At 36.0% G+C, this 17,893-nt stretch overlaps 1 protein-coding gene across 1 annotated transcript in view; it reads right to left on the bottom strand.

Moving 5' to 3' along the window:
• Nucleotides 1–2,029: 2,029 nt before the first annotated feature.
• ZNF804B (zinc finger protein 804B) overlaps nucleotides 2,030–17,893 on the bottom strand; it is a 498,141-nt gene continuing 482,277 nt past the window's right edge. The window contains exons 3-4 of the mRNA XM_060156074.1: nucleotides 11,752–11,882; nucleotides 2,030–5,690 (exon numbers count right to left, since the gene is read on the bottom strand). Coding sequence (XP_060012057.1) covers nucleotides 2,030–5,690; nucleotides 11,752–11,882 — 3,792 coding nt within the window. The remainder of the gene's footprint in view (nucleotides 5,691–11,751; nucleotides 11,883–17,893) is intronic.

The raw sequence follows: 17,893 nt of genomic DNA, 5'->3' as shown, positions 1-17,893 counted from the left end.
AAATTGTCACCAAGAGAATTATAAATATTAACCAGGTGCTGTCTTTTTCATAATAAGACTTCTAGTGAATTCTCAGAATTACTCTGTCTTGGCGCTACATCAGCTTTGTAATCCGTTTTAGGAAACAGTCATCCACGTTACTTTTCCTTTTATGTGCTGGGCCATTTGTCATCTATTTTTATAAGAAATATTCCATTTATTTCATTTTTTTTGAATCCACTCAATGTTTATCAATGTTCTTTTATAATCACTTTTATGGAGTTCCACACAAGTATAGAATTTCTTGCTATTTGATGTCTTGTTTCCATTTTTCTATTCCTGTTAGATAAGCTAGGCTTTTTCACTGCCATACTCCAGTCAAAATTTCCATCCCACAAGTTTCTGGTGATATCTAGGAAACTACGTTGTTTATGTTAAAGTTTTTAATTCACTTTATTCTCTCTCTCTCTCTCTCTCTCTCCTCTCTTCATCTCTCCCTCACCAGCATCAAAGATGTCCTTTCCTACTGTTTTCAAGTGTTAAGAACTTAACCTTTCAACTTCATTTTCCTGATCTGTACAGAGGAATGATAATGCTGATCTCAAAATATCAATACATTTGTGAAGAGTAAATGAGATAATGAGGGCTTAGTGCTCAACCTATCTTGGTGCACAGTAGGCCTTCAGTAAGTACAGCTCTCATTCCTGTGAGGCCAAGGCTGTATAAGCCATCCTTCTCATCTTCTAGTGGTAGAGGAGTTTGCATCATCATACACACAGTAGTGATGACTGATTACCTCTATTTTTGTTTAATTTGACTTTCTCTGAAACCCATGCTTATGGGGAATGTTCAGCCACACAAGTTTTCTTTCTTTTAAGAATATAAAATAATAAACTTAACTGGAGGGCCACTGAGAAATACAGATATAAGAAATGCAAATTCTGTGGGTCAGAAAACATTTTGGATGAATGTTTAAAATCATTTGCAAAATTATAGGAATGGTGATTTTATTCATCATCATTCATGGTATTTTATAAATATCTAGTAAAATTGAACAAAATACACTGAATACTTCTAAGATTTTTCTCAATAAATATCGCGTAAAATTTTTGACATTTCCAAAGCTTTACCTCTCCAGTTATACATATGTTGGCTGAACACAGATTTCTGAGTAGGAGAATAAAGAAAACTTAACATTTTAGCCCCAATAATATTTGAAAGTTTGACCAATATATACAAAATATTACTCTGAGTATACTTTATTTTTTTATTTTGCATTATCAAATACTAATGATAGTTTATATATGTTTTCTTATACAAAAATTAAACATTATTAATTTTAGATGTTGGTGATTCTTACAGTTACAAAATTCTCTTGACATAGAAGTGTGTGAAATGAAGTTAATTCAATCTTCCACAGAAACTCAGCCATACAATCTGCATAAGACTGTTTTGCATTGAAGAGTAGTTTTCAATTTGAATTAGTCAGAAAATTTCTTGCCATCTCTTATTTCCTATGAAAATATAGTTTATATTGGTTGAAACATTGTATCGATTGAAAGGTTAGTCGACAGTGAACCATACGAACAATTTTTAACACATAATTTTCTTTCACTGACCTTTTATTTTTACCCGATAAATAAAACCAAATATGCATTCATTCATTCACTTGTTCACTCGTTCAACGAACACCTAGAAGATAGAGTATTATGTTTCATTTAATTTTCTTTGTAATATTAACGATCTGCCTAACTTTTTTCTATTTTTTATAACATTATGTGAGAACTCATTCAAAAATATCTTTAACACGTTTCCCTCTACCTTTCCATCAAACTACTTTAAATTTGTCCAATTATTTTTGCAAATTAAAAGAAATCCTTAAAATGCTTGTATTTCAACATTGGCAATTCAGTTCATATTTCTATATTGGTCACATTTTGCATTCGTACCACTATTTTAAATCTTATAATAATCAGACCACTTTAAATGCATAATTTTGTAGGTAGTGACAATTTGTTTTATTTATCCAGAAGAGGGGCTTTAACACCTGTTAGTTCAAGTGAGCTGACACATTTAAGGCCTCTTTCACTCCATTTAATGGTTGCATCTGACTGGAGCAAGAATGATGGCAAAGATCTTGACCTTGAAACAGTGGTTGAATTAAAGGATTCAAGTGGATGATAGAAGTTGTGGCCGGGTTGAAGTGAGGGCCAAACAATGTGGGGATAAATGCTGCAGGGGGCAGGGGCTGAAGCGTTATGTGAGATGGGTGGCAGGGAGCAGCAGTGACCAAGTGCAGGGGATGACCCGCTAAGAAAGTGGGGTGTGCAGGGATGATGGCTGGAGTCAGAGTTGAAAATGCGAATGGATTAAAATGTGGCTGGGAAAGAGGATGCAGATGAGCTATAGGGAGGTGACTGCTGTGGGCATTTATGGAAGCAGAAACAAAATGCTGCAGGAACGTGTGGTGGATGGTGGTGAGAGAAGCCTGCTGGTGACCTGGAACTGTCTGTATAGCAGAGGCTGGAGAGAAGGCAGTGGGCCCTGCAGCAGGTACAACTCGAAGATGCTTTGATAGGAGCTGTTTCTGCATATGCTGCTGGGCTTGTAGCTGTAGGAGCTTATATTTATCTATTTCATCAGGTGAAAATGTTATGGGCTGTTGAATTAATGGGGGAGAGAGAGATTTATGACACACTTCTAAGTCATCTGCTACTTTGTCATGCTTCTGCATAGTTCTGTCATAGTAAGAGTTTATATTCCCCTCTACCTGATTCATATGCATGCTTACATCCTGTAAGTCTAGATTTATTTGGTCCTCTTTGGTCTCTGTTGAATCAGTAACACCAGTATATCTATTAGATGAGAAAGCACCAGGGAAATCTTTTGGTACTGGGTCACAGCTTTGAATAAAAGGTTGGACTTCACTAATTAATGACTCTGATTGTTCTTTTGTTGTTGGATACTTTTTCATGTTTGGTAACTGAGACTCTGCTACTACGTGAATTATACCTTTAGAAAGATGATCATCACAATCAGTGTCTACTAAAACAGTAAAATCATTTGTCTGGGAATTTTTGACTTTGTCTTTGTCAATAGTTCTTTGCATTGCACTACCTTTATCCTTTCTTCTTCTACTTGTGTTCTGTATTTTTTCAGACAAAGGCAATGCATGTCTGTTACAGCCTGGTGGTGTCAATTGCACTGTGCATTGGATTTGTGAAGGAGCCTCTGATTCATTTTTACAGCTGTTTGAAGAGACCTCAAAATGAGTTGATTGTTCCTGACATTTCTTGGCTTGTACTCTTTCTAAAAGACATTTGGCTGTCAGGGGAGTCCTCTCTCCTTCTACAGTGTTCAACTCTGTGGTTTCTGAAGGGCTGCTTGAACAGTTCTTTAGAAGACAGCTGATATTCCCAGAGTTACACTGCATGGGTTTTACTTTTTCCAGATCACAAATATGAGGGCTATCCAAAGACTGTTGACTTCTTTCACTTTTATTTAAGTAATACATTTTGTCTCTTGAGTAAGAGCCCAATCTGCTGTGCTGAAGTCCCTGGCAATTAGGTGGATTTTCACTGTTTCCAGCACAAGAAAACCGTGAGCTAGAATCACAACGGGTGATTCTCTTGGATTTTGACCCTGAAAATTGTTGATTTTTGCCCAGTTTATATTTTTCTCTGCAGTGACCATAACCATGTTTTGAATATTTTTCATTTTTAACTGATTCCCACAACTTGCAGCCCCTGTCACTCTGGGTTTCAGACTGTGGGCAGTCACTCTTTGCTAGCTCATCAGATAAGAAGAGACAGCTGTGCTTTCGGCGTTTCCGTTTGTGCCTTTCGACTGAGTTGTGTTCTCTTTTACAAAAGTAGAGCAAGTTACCTCTACCGTGACTACTGGACCTATGCTTTGAACAAGTACTTCTCAAGCTGGATGTACTGCCAGGGGATGTGTCTGAAGGGCTAGAACATGTATTCAGAGACACCTTTGGAGAACTTCTCTTGTAACTTGCTTTTCCACATCCAGAAACCCTGCTGGTCATACTGATGTGGTTACTATTCAAAATTACACTGAAGTCCTTCCCATGGTCACTGTGGCCCCCTACTGTGTAAGGACTAGAATTCCAAGTGAATTTATTCCCATCTTCAAAATCCAAATGAGGATCACAGGAAATCAGTTTATGTTTTTTAGTCCTGGAGATATAAGGAGAAAAAGATAGGCCCTCATTTGCATCATTTAGAATTGCCCTTTGACAGCTTTGCCAATGGGCCCTTGAAGGTTCCTTAAGTTCATTATCACTATTATTATTCTTTCTTACACAATTCTTTAGAGACATATCAAGGTAAGCAGGCACTTCAGGAATTTTCATTTCCAAATCACTTGCACTAAAATTATGTTCACTCGCACTGGGCTCAGAATTGTTGTAGCCCAAATTATATTTTCTCTGGAAATTTTCCCAATCTGGATTAGCTAACATCATCTTTGGTTTCAGAGACGGATTTTCTTCTTGGATCAGTTTTTGTTGGTCTTTAATTAAACCTGAGACTTGGTTTTCCATTGTAGTCTCCATTTCTGAGGGCTCTTTCAGCAATTCTGTTTTTAAGTCCTCTGGATAATGGCAATCCTTTGTGTTTCGAGAAAGCTTAAAATCAAAATACAATGGGTTGCAGCCATAAGAGATACAGGGCTCTGTTTTTGTAAAGAGAAGCAGTTCTGTAGGCCATTGGAGAGTGGTATGGCCATCCTTGCTTTGTACGTGGAGATAAGGCAGTGGTTTGGACTTCACATCACGGGGATATGCCTCTCTCACAAGACTTTGTACATTTCTGCTAACTCTTTCTATTTTATCTAATGATTTTTCTTTCTTCTCCTCTCTGGAGTTGGGATTCAGATGAACTGTACTGCTTTGTTCACTTGGCTCTATTGATGGAAGCTCATCCAAACATTCAAATATCCTGGCATCACTGTGCTTGTAAATGTTTGGTGGGCTGGAGGAAACATTTGCTTGGCATGAGTGATTATTGAGGTTTTCTGAACTGTTCCTCACTGTATTTCTAGTTTCCTTTGCTCTGCTGGAAGGAGTAAAATCCACATCTGAAAGATGAATGTTAGATTTACTGAATGAAGCATGAATGCCAATCGAATCTTCTAGTGTTTCATCAACAGAGTCATTTTTGTCTTGCAAAATTTCAGAACTTACGGAGAAGGTATTGTGTAAAATACTTTCCAGATGGCTTGATAAGATGTTTCTATCTTTTTCCTTAGTGAGGTGTGTATCTTCATTTGCAAACCTGCAGTGCATGCATTTCTCTGCGGTTTGTTTTGTTTTATAGACGGGTGACTTGTTACAGTCGTGGGTTTCTTCTGTGTTCTCACTGAAAACTGATGCTGAAGATTCTAATTTTAGATGCACTTTTTTGGAAAAAGAAAATGACACTCCTGTCCTGTGATTTGCATTGCTAAGATTTGAGGGTGTTTGTGGTACCTGATTTCCAAACAAACATCTGTCCGTTTGTAACTGGTGTTGATTTGGTGTGGTGGACTGCTGTTTATCAGAAATGCTTCTGGAGAGATTCTTTCCTTTAAGGAGAAGAGCACTCTTCATGCACGATACCTTTCTGCCACTCTTAACTGGGAAAATTCCTTGCTGGAGTTGCTTTTCTATAGCTACCCTGGGGGCTTTGTATGCTGGTCCATTTCCAGAAACACTGTAAATAGAATAAATATTTAAATGATTAAGACATCAGATTTGAAATCTTACCTATATGTGAACATTTTATAGTGTTTGATGATGGGTTCTGATACTAGTTATTAACTAGGTCTATTGTAATGTAACAATTTCACTATGCTTATATAACTCAGTATATCTATGTTTTATAGTGGCTATTTCTAAAATGCATCTCAAGTGGATTCTTTTGAAATTAGCAAAAAGCAATAGCAGGTGAATATCTTATGCTAGTGCTGCAAAAGAAAATAAAGTATCGCATTTACATCACATTATGTCCTCCAGAACCTACTAATTCTTTGGAATACAGATTTAACATTATTTTGCAAAGAGTTCTCCAATCAGTGCCTTCACCTAAATAGGAAATAAAATGGAATTAAAAGTCACTTCCAAAGCATAAACTTATCTCTTTTATTTGCTTTTTTGTTTAAAGTTCTAGCATTCTATAATTTTTGTTTCCTCAGTCTTAAAATTCTTTCATGTTTGTTTCCTTTTGAAACAGGATGCTTAGTTCTTTATTTATGATTTGTCATTAATTTGATCAATTATAAGAAAGTAATACACATTTACATGCCATCTCAATATCTTCAATTAGTCTGAAATCCTTTTTTTAGCTTCTTACTCACCAAAATATTTTTCTTCTATCTTTTTTTGCATATATGTTTTATCTTTAAACAGATCTTTAAAGATTATTCATTCTATTGAGCTTAACTAGTAATTCAGTCAGAAAACTGGAAAGAGCCATACATACAAGAGATGAAACTCTTCAGATTAAAATTGCCTCTAATGTTCTATCTATGAAACCCCTATGACAAAACAAATCTTATTGGAGGGAAAGCAATACAAATCACATCATTTTGAGTTGGCTTTCTTTTCCTTTTTCTTGCTTTGAGCTGGTTTGCTTTGAGCTGCTTTGCTTGTTTGCTTTGAGTTGGCTTTCTTTTCCTTATTTTCATATTCTTGGATGTGTTTTGTCGGCCTTTTTCTATTTTCAAATTTTACTTCATTTTTATGCAGTCATTTATTGCTTGAGTAAACAGTACTAAAACAACTGATATCTTTTCCATATGTAGCTTAAATTCTAATGGAGAGGAGTCCTTTCCTAGCCCTCCATCTGAGAGATTCTTATTGCCTTTACTTAACTATTCAGCCAACTGTCATAGAACTCTGGTGTCATATTCCTTTTGTCCACCAAATTTCATGTACATTGCTTCACTGTCTTTATATGTTTACTATTACAGAGACATATTTAATTAGCCTCCTTTCATTCGTATTGAAACAGATCTGCTCATGTATTTATATGGTTTTGTAAATTTTCCTTTTTATTTATATATAATGTATTTTGTTATATTTATTACATACAACAAATTTTGTATATATATATATATATATATATATATATATATATATACACACACACACATAAGTGTTATATATATATAACACTACCAGGCCATATTTACAAATTGATCTCTTTTGGTTAATTTTCGCCAGTATTTCTGGGCACTTTCAATTCAACTTTCTTCAGCTCAGATACATTTTCTTCTCTGACGTCTCTGATTATTTCTTCTTCCCTGTCCTAGTTTCTTATCCTAGAATTTATAAGTTAAATTTATTTGCTCTCATGAATATATCTTTCAGTCTTACTACTTATATTAGTACTCTAGTATTTTTAGTCTTTTGTTCTGGTTCAGAAAAAAAATTTTGTTTTTAATTTCTGTTTTATGGATTCAATATTTTACAGTGACCAATATGTTGTTTACTATACCCATACAAATTTTAATTTACAAACAATAATTTTAGCCACCAGTCCTTAATAATTTCAGATTGTCCTCTCTCCATGAACTAATAATGTCTGTATCTTTAGAGCTGTAGTGCTCCTTTGAATCTTGTGGAAAACTAATTTCAGAAAAAATTTTAAAGTGTCTGCTCCTTACAGTAACTATTTCATAATGAAAGCTTTTCTCTTATTCATCACATTAATCTTCTTTTTTGAATCATGTTTTACATTCTTTAGAGAGGGTGTTTAGGCATATTTAATATGAGAAATGGAAATACTCTAAGATGGTATACAAATTACTGGATATTTCTTTCAAACATAAAGAGAAATAGGAAGCATAGAGGTTTACTATAGTTATTGGTCTTTTGAAAAGGTGCCTGTAGCCTGTGGATAGAAGGATGAGGTTTAGAAATATCTGCAGCACTGAATTTTGCCTCAGTGCCAAAAAGATTCTTTTCCATATTTTCCATTACTTTGGAGTAAGTAGGAGTAATACATCTGCATTAAGTTACCTTCTCTAGCAACTTCAATCTGATATTATCTGTGCTACACTTAGCAAAAATTATTTCAAAAGTCTGGTGTATGTATATCATCACTCTACCCCTTCTGATTCCATTATGATGCAGATATTTGACTATTTTTATATTCCATTTTTTCCTTAATAATATAATATTTTTGCTTATTATTCTGGCAGAGTTTTGTGCATTTTCTTGCTTTGATTTATGTTAGTCTAAACATTCTTTCCTGTATTGCTGTTTCCTTTTACCATTTATCTTTCTAATATGTGTAAGCTTCTTCCTTTTATATTCTTTCAAATATTTTTAAACCTCTTTGCTCTTATTGTTTTTGTATTACATTTTGCTCTCCTTTTCCTTATTCTTGTTCTCACTTTACAGTTCAATATACACTTATGATTATATTTTGTCACAAGTTTAACATTTTATCCTCATTATTAATATTTTATATCTCTTATTTTTATGCTTTAAACTTTTATCTCATTGCTTTGAAAACTTTAATCTCCCCTATCTTAATTTTTTTTTTATTTTTGGCCACACTGCAAGGCATGGGGGATCTTAGCTCCCTGACCAGGAATCAAACCCAAGCCCCCTGCATCGGAAGTGAAAAGTCTTAACCACTGGACCGCCAGGGAAGGCCCTACCCCTATTTTAAATATAATTTACTTTTATTATTTTTTTAAATCCTAGTTTTCTATCTTTGTGGTATTTAAAATTCTATTATTTTAATTCAAGTTTATGCCTTATGACATAGTTAAAGGTTTAATCTTTATAGTCATACCCTCATTTATGATTTCACTGTCTCCTCTAGAACATTTAATTTATTTCTGTATTTTTTACATAATTATTTTTATTTATAATTTTAAAATGACATTAGTTAGCCCTTGAGTTCTTATTAATGGATTGTCCACTCTGATAGTTCCCCCCAACTTCTAGTTCTTGGTAACTCAGCATATGCACAAATTAATTCTCTCCTGTTCAAGAAGTACATTTTCCAAACAGGAAACAAAGCACATCAAAATAACATGATTTCTTTAAGTGATATAATTTCCTAATGTCCCACATTATCCAGCTCTTATGTAAAGACCTTTATATTCTCAGAATCAATGGTTCTACAGTTTTTAAAATTTGAAAAAATGTCCATATCAAGATGCACTATACTTAGACTTACACATAGTAGAAGTTTGCAAACAGAGTGAATCTCTCCCTTCCCCCAATAAAAGAACTAGTTTTGCTGAGGAACCATGTTGGGTTGATCTACCCAAGAGCTGACCAAGGTTGACTGCCCTTTTCAAGATCCATTAACAGTTTTCTGCCGTCATTTTTTTCATCAGTCTGATTCAAATATTCTTACTACCAGTAAATTCACCTCTCTTCTCCACAGGGCCATGGAAGAACCTTCTTGTTATCTGTAGCATCTTACTCAGAAGCCCTCTTTATGAGAATAAAGGACAAAGGTTTTCCAGGGAAGAGGTAACCCAGGTGATTTTTTTTTCACTTGTCAATTCAGCTGCCAAAATGAAAATATTTAATAATGCTATTAAGTGACTTCCCTTAGGCCATGAGGCTACATAATCAGAGAGAACAATTGCCTGGAGATAGAAAAAGAATGAAGTAATTTGCCTAGTTCCAAGTTATGTATCTGGAAAGCTGAATACCCATCATTTCCCTAACAATATGATCAGATTGGGACTTAGAGAGCCTACCTACTCTATAGAGGATATGGCTAGGTTTGTGTCTGTTTAATTGATAAGATTTTAAAAGGGCAGCTCAACCCCAGTAGAGTATATCTGTTAATTTCTTTTACTTTGGAAGACACTTCATGGGTAGATCTACAGACTTAGAACTTCTAAATGAAAGCATCATCACCATCACTATCATCATCATTAAGGCTCCTCTGATCCTTTGTCTATTTCTTCCAAAAGAAAATACAGAATCAGTAAGGAGAAATGTCAAAGTGTGACAACTTGCATAGTAACAGATGAACCAAAATTACATTAAGGCTACTCAGATTTTTCGTTGTGTGGCCTTAAAGAACCTATCTAAAGTGTGTATCTCTATAGCAAGCCTTGTCTTATTTTTTCAGTTTTTTTGTACCTCATAATTAATCACCCGGGAATTAAATATCTTCCCTCAATTTTCTCCTGCAAGCCACCTAATAACCATTAGACTTTTCCTTCTAAGTCCTGTTTTGACAAGGGCTGTCTGATATCTTATTGACAATGTGTTTGAATAATATATTTTAAGATCTTCATTGTGTTGCCAAGTAAAAAGTTCAGTACCAGATTCAGTACCAGATATGTGTCCTGTTTCTATGATCATATGCTCCCTAAGAGCATGCATTTTTGTATTAACCTCACCTCTGGACACATGGTCTTCCAACCTTTATTTTTTCTTTATACCAAATTTCTCATTTATTTTTAATATGATTATATTTTCTTATATTTTTATAGGCAAATTAAATTACTCTAAGACAGTGGTGCAAATACATGAATATTTGAAGGCTGAATACTGTGTCTTTACTCATAATTGATCCTAAAAAATAAATATTTTCTTAAAAGTAAATATGAGGTCTAATATTTTATGCTAATATAATTGAATTGTTCACTCTCAAGCTTATTGTATATCGTTTTTCTTTTTCTTTTTTTATAAATTTATTTATTTACTTTTGGCTACTTTGGGCCTTTGTTGCTGCATGTGGGCTTTCTCTAGTTGCGGCAAGCAGGGACTACTCTTTGTTGTGGTGGGCAGGCTTCTCATTGCGGTGGCTTCTCTTGTTGCACAGCATGGGCTCTAGGCAAATGGGCTTCAGTAGTTGTGGCACGCAGGCTCAGTAGTTGTGGTTCACGGGCTCTAGAGCACAGGCTCAGTAGTTGTGGCACACGGGCTTAGTTATTCTGCAGCATGTGGGATCTCCCTGGACCAGGGCTCGAATCCGTGTCCCCTGCATTGGCAGGCAGATTCTTAACCACTGCACCACCAGGGAAGTCCTGTATATTGTTTTTCATTTAAACAATAGGAGTTTAAATTCTGGCACAGAGCTATAAGTGTTACAATTCACCAGAATGCTGTCAACTATATTAATTAGCTACATTAGTGTTCTACATTATGATTCATATGAACACAAATCACAATTTGCAAATGTAATTGAGTTCCAGGTAACAATCTCCTCACTTCAAAACGTTCAGCAGTTCTAAGCTCATGTAAAACTTCTATTTTTCAGCTACAAGAATGTATTAGTATAATGCTTGTTATAATTGTCAACTTAAACGGCACTGTGTGGTAAATTTAACTGCATTAATTACATCTTGTTTGTCATCCAGACAATGATAGTGCCATTTATTCTAGTTTCAGGTGTGTGCAGAAGAATGCACAGAAGATTTAGTTCCTCCCCAAAAAGATGCATTGCTATTTATGGTTTTCAAAATTAATATTACAAAACTCAAAATAATTAGAAAGAGATATAGATCCATATTAATCACCTGGATAGAATAAATGCTAGTATATTAGAATCATTCTTGGATCATTTCATTAAAGAACACATTAACAATATTGGGAAAGAAAAAACCCAGATGTCAAAGTCATTAATTTATAGACTTTTAACTATTAGGAACATTTGCCTTCAGATATATCTGTTGATTAATTATAATTTGTTTACATTGCTATAGTGAACCAAGTAAATTTATCACTGAAATTTCCCCAGAAGTTGAAGAGAGTTTTGAACCATCTTAGGCACCTTTAATTCTTACCATTCAGACTGTTGCCTTAACTCAGCCAGCTGATGAAGTCGCTTAAGTGCTTTTTCTTGTTTCTTTTCATCTTTCCATGACTTGGAAGCTACATTTCTAGCAAATTCACGTTGCTTTAATTCTTTCAGTCTCTGTGGACAAAAGAAGACAAACAGAAAGGACACTATGAATAAGTAATATATCTTTTTCCACCCAAAAACTTCCTTTTTAAACTTTGTCCTGGGCACAAAGGTGAATTTTTGGATAGGGAGAGTAAAAGCAACTTCTCCATCAATTCTGTTCTCTGCTCCAAGATAAATTTAGTTGTCAACTGGGTTATTTATCAAGGCTTGTCACAGTCACTGCAGAAATGTGCTGCAATGTTGGACCCCAGTCCTGACAAGAACCACCCTGGGTATGTATTTGCAATCATCTCTGTGCCTGTGAAAACATAAATGGGGAAAATGTGCAATATATAAATGTGTATAAAGGGAGAGGAAGTTATGGGATGCACTTTCATCCATGCACTCTCTCCAGCCCTCTCACTTATAAAACATATTTACTCTCATTCCTGAAAATTGGTGTGATTAAATACACTGGGTGAAATGAGCTTGTTTCAGTAAAGAACATCTGTTATTGTGAAAAGATTTAGTTCAAAGTTCTAAATGCAATTCTTAACTCATTTTTTTTCTGGTGGAGATATTTATCCAATTCAAATTTCTGTATTGTATCCAGAAGGAAAAAAATGGGTCAGGGATTTAAACTCAGGATAGAGGTTTGGCCTTGCTTGATTTAAATTTAGTTACTACTTCTTTTAATTAATCTTTTCTGTAAAACAACTGGCTTACATGAAGATTGGATGTTACTCATTACCTGTTCAGATTTCTACTTCAGAATCTGTCACTAAGCTCACCTAATGATATTGAACAAATTGAGAAACAGCCACAATCAAATGAGCATCTTGAAGTTTGGGTCTTAATCCTGATTTAAGAGTATGTTTGAAGATTAGCCTTTCTTAACCCATATAAAGTGACTTTAAACGACCTGAAATCTGTGTCCGTTTAATCTGCTTTTATTTCCCAAATCAAGTATAAAAACATGTTTTCCAGGAATGACAAAAACTACATAGCTATCAAGTGAGATAATAACTTTGTAGTAGACTATCCCCTCCCCCACCCATAGAACAAGTGCCAAGACCTTTAACAATCATTAGATTCCTTCTTGAAAGGGAACATACTCAGGGGAGATGATAGCCAAATAACTGCTTCCAGGCTAAGTATTTAAGGAAGGAGGCAGAGTATTCTTTCAGAGAGAGAATATTCTGAGCACAAAGAACAAGCGTTTCACAGAACTAGAAACAGCCACAGGGAGAAGAGTAGTATCAACCTGAACTCAGTTTTTGACAAAAGCTTCAGAGCCTTTTAAAAACCAGACGTTTTCAAAAAATAAAATTATGGCCCATGTGTTGTCAGAAAAAAAAAAAAAGGATCAACAATTCTCTAGAGCTGATAACAGCACAGGGTCTAAACCTTAAAGGATAGCCTTGGTCAGAAGACAGAAAGGCTTATAAAAATTTGCATTTCTACTACCCTTCTACTCACACTTCCTCAGCCCCCATGTGCACAATCATCTAGTTCTTGGGGTTAAGGCTTATCTTATGAGTAAAGACCTTTTGGAAATCATGCAACATAATTTAGGAGCCCACAGAGAATGTAGTTCAACTGCATCAAAGAAAGACCATGGTTACTTTGGTAAAGAGGAGAGGGATTTTTTTTTTTTAACTCTCAGTTACTTTTGAACATAAAATACTCTACAATATATTTATTTAATATTTGATATTACTAGTATATAAAACCTGAACCACCCAGGAGAGGAAGCTGATTCATTTACTCACAATATCTGATACTTGAATCTCATTATTGGAATCCTGTTTGAAACTTCCAGGTATATCTGTTTCTTTCATTAGCCTTTCAGATTCCAATACTGTACTCCTATATCTGAGTTACAGAAATGATTGAGAATTTGGTCTCATTCATCCAACAGCAAATACTGTTAACTCCTACTAGGTACTAGGGATATAGAAATGTACAAATCAACTATTTTTCCCTCAAGGGAGACAGACAAATGAACAGATACTTTTATAAGATAGTATTGAGTTTCTTAACAGGAGTGGACACAAGATGCTTTGGAAGCACACAGGAAAAGTTAAGATAGATTGGGGGTTGGGATGGAGCATTGCTGTGTGGAGGAAGTCAGCAAAGTTAAAATACTTTTAAGGAACACAGAAAACTGGAAGAAGACCTCTAGCCACAGTCTTGGCTTGGCCCATGCCGAGTGCTCAAGTCTATGCAGAGGAATCCCCCCAGAGATCTGCAGAGGGAGCCCTTCAAAATTTCACCATACTGATCAGCAGTGCATGTGTGTGAGGCAAATATTCCAGGCCAAGAAAAGAACCACCCGCAATAACTAAAGGAAACAATGCCTAGCATTCATATAGAACCAGGAATAGTGCCTGTTCTTACCAACAAAATTAGAAAAGCTCTTGGGACATTGAGTAGAGAATTCAGGGAGTCTTGCTTCACTAGAGAAAAATTAGCCATAGATTGAACACTATTTTACATTTGCCTAACAAATGATTTTCATCATTTTATCAAGAAGTAAAAGTATAAATCTGATTCCAAGTAACATAACTGCATTTCAGAACCAAATCCAAGAATATTTAAAAAATACAAAAATTCACAAACAAGGGAAAATTAATGACATCCAACATACAATCAAAGATTTTTAGACATGCAAAGAAGTGCCAAAACACAGCCAAAAATGAGGAAGTCAACCAACTAAAACCAATACAGAACTGACACAGATGATAGAATTGGCAGAACACTGCATTAAGACAGTTATAACTGTATACCATATATTCAAAAAGTAGAAAAGACACAGTGGACAATTGCGTGATTGGAGTCTCTGAAGAAAGGGGAGGGAATATTTGCAAATATAATGGGTGAAAATATTCCAAATTTTCTGAAAACTCTAAATCCACAGATTCCCACCCCCGCCCCCAAAACCTCAAGCACAAGTAACATGAAGACAACTACACCAAGGCTCAACATAATCAAATTTTTCAAAACCAGGAAAAAAATGAAAAATTTTAAAAGCATCCAGAGACAAAAGATATATTTCTGTACAGAAGAATGAATACTAGGATGGCAGAAGAATTCTCACTGGAAAAAGGCAATTGAGAATACAATGGAGCAACAACTTGAAATTTCTGAAAGAAAATTTAAAACTATTCAAAATAAAATTCTATACCCAGTGAAAATATCCTTTTAAAAAAAAGGTGAAATAGAGATGATTTCAAACATTAAAAGCTGAAAGAATTTAACAGCAGCACACTCACATGATAAGAAATAAAGAATATCACTGAAGAAAAGGAAAATATTAACAGGTAGATATATGTGTCTACAAAAAAGAATGAACACCAGAAATAGTAACTATAATGATGAATAAGACATATTCTTTATTATTTGAACGTATCTGGACTGTTTAACAAAAAGACAATAGCTATGTTTTTTGGTGTTTATAAAAAATTTATAAATAAAATATTTGACAATGATAGCTTAAAGCCCAAGAGAGGAGAAATGATATATAATATTGATAGGCCTTATTCTATGCATGAAATAATATAATAACAATTGAAGGCAGACTGTGATAAGTTAAAGAAATATACTATATATCCTACAGCAACCATTTAAATAACAAAACAATGTGTTTCAGCCAATAGGACACCAAAGAAGATAAAAGAAAATAATTAAATTTACTCAATCCGAAAGAAAGCATAAAAAAGTAAAAAGGAAATTAAAATAGATGGGACAATTATAAAACAAATAGCAATACCACAAAATCTAAATATATTGCTAACCAAATTAAATGTAAATGGTCTAAACACTGGAATTAAGAGGTACAGAATGACAGTTTCAATTTAAAAAAAAGCAAGATCAACTATACATTGACTATAAAAACAAACTTCAAAATAAAGACATGATGAGTTAAAAGAAAAAAATGTAAAGAGATATATCATGTCAACACTAGTCAAAAAAAGATGGAGGGGAGAACCCTCAAGATGGTGGAGGAGTAAGACATAGAGATCACCTTCCTCCCCACAAATACATCAAAAATACATCTACATGTGGAACAACTCCTACGAAACACCAACTGAACGCTGGCAGAAGACCTCAGACTTCCTAAAAGGCAAGAAACTCCCCACGTACCTAGGTAGAGTAAAAGAAAAAAGAAAAAACAGAGACAAAAGAATAGGGATGGGACCTGCACCTCTCAGAGGGAGCTGTGAAGGAGGAAAACTTTCCACACACTAGGAAAGTTTGGCAGAGATGGGCGTGGGCAGGGGGGAAGCTTCAGAGCCACAGAGGAGAGCACAGCAACAGGGGTGCAGAGGGCAAAGCAGAGAGATTCCTGCATAGAGGATTGCTGTTGACCAGCACCCACCAGTCTGAGAGGCTTGTCTGCTCACCCACTGAGGTGAGTGGGGGCTGGGAGCTAAGGTTCGGAATCCAGAGGTCAGATCCCAGGGAGAGGACTGGGGTTGGCTGCATGAACACAGCCTGAAGGGGGGTAGTGAACCAAAGCTAGCTGGAACAGACACCGGGAAAAAGTCTGGAACTGCCTAAGAGACAAGAGACCATTGTTTCTGCGTGTGCGAGGAAAGGGGATTCAGAGCACCGCCTAAATGAGCTCCAGAGATGGGCGTAAGCCACGGCTATCAGCGCGGACAGCAGAGATGGGCATGAAATGCTAAGGCTGCTGCTGCAGCCACCAAGAAGCCTGTGTGCGAGCACAGGTCACTATCCACACCTCCCCTTCTGGGAGCCTGTGCAGCCCACCACTGCCAGGGCCCCGTGACCCAGGGACAACTTCCCTAGGAGAACACACGCGTGCCTCAGGCTGTTGCAACGTCACGCAGGCCTCTGCTGCTGCAGGCTCGCCTTGCATTCCATACCCCTCCCTCCCCCTGACCTGAGTGAGCCAGAGCCCCCTAATCAGCCACTTCTTTAACACCCTCCTGTCTGGGTGAAGAACAGATGCAACAGGGGGACCTATATGCAGAGGCAGGGCCAAATCCAAAGCTGAACCCTGGGAGCTGTGTGAACAAAGAAGAGAAAAAGAAATCTCTCCAAGCAGCCTCAGGAGCAGTGGATTAAACCTCCACAATCAACTTGATGTACCCTGCATCTGTGGAATACCTGAATAGAAGACGAATCATCCCAAAATTGAGGCGGTGGACTTAGGAAGCAACTGTAGACTTGGGGTTTGCTTTCTGCATCTAATCTGTTTCTGGTTTTATTTTTATCTTAATTTAGTACTTAGAACTTATCATCATTGGTGGATTTATTTATTGATTTGGTTGCTCTCTTTCTTTTTTTTTAATATATATATAATTTTTTCTTTTTCCCTTTTTGTGAGTGTGTATGTGTATGCTTATCTGTGTGATTTTGTGCATATAGGTTGCTTTTACCATTTGTCCTAGGGTTCTGTCTGTCCGTTTTTTTTTTTTTTCCTTTTTCTACTATGCATTTTAGTGCTTGTTACCCTTGGTGGTTTTCTTTATTGGTATGGTAACTCTCTTCTTTCTTTCTTATTTATTTATTACTTTTTTAGATTTAATAATTTTTTTTTATTTTAATAACTTTAAATACTTTATTTTTTTCTTTCTTTCTATTTTTACCCCCCTTTTCTTCTGAGCTGTGTGAATGACAGGGTCTTTGTGCTCTGGCCGGGTGTGAGGCATGAGCATCTTAGATGGGACAGCCAAGCTCAGGACACTGGACCACCAGATACCTCCCAGCTACATGGAATATCAATCAGTGAGAGTGTTCCCAGTGATCGTTGTCTTGATGCTAACACCCAGCTACACTCAATGACCAGCACGCTCCAGTGCTGGACACCCCATGCCAAAAAACTAGAAAGACAGGAACACAACCCTACCCATTAGCAGAAAGGCTGCCTAAAATCAAAATAAGTTCACAGACACGTCAAAGCACACCACCAGGCACAGTCCTCCCCACCAGAAAGACAAGGTCCAGACTCATCTACCAGAACACAGGTACCAGTCCACTCCACCAGGAAGCCTACACACCCACTGAACCAA

Source organism: Lagenorhynchus albirostris, chromosome 8 (genome assembly GCF_949774975.1).
Source record: "Lagenorhynchus albirostris chromosome 8, mLagAlb1.1, whole genome shotgun sequence".
Taxonomy (NCBI): Eukaryota; Metazoa; Chordata; class Mammalia; order Artiodactyla; family Delphinidae; genus Lagenorhynchus; species Lagenorhynchus albirostris.
This window is presented reverse-complemented; position numbering and strand designations above follow the sequence as displayed.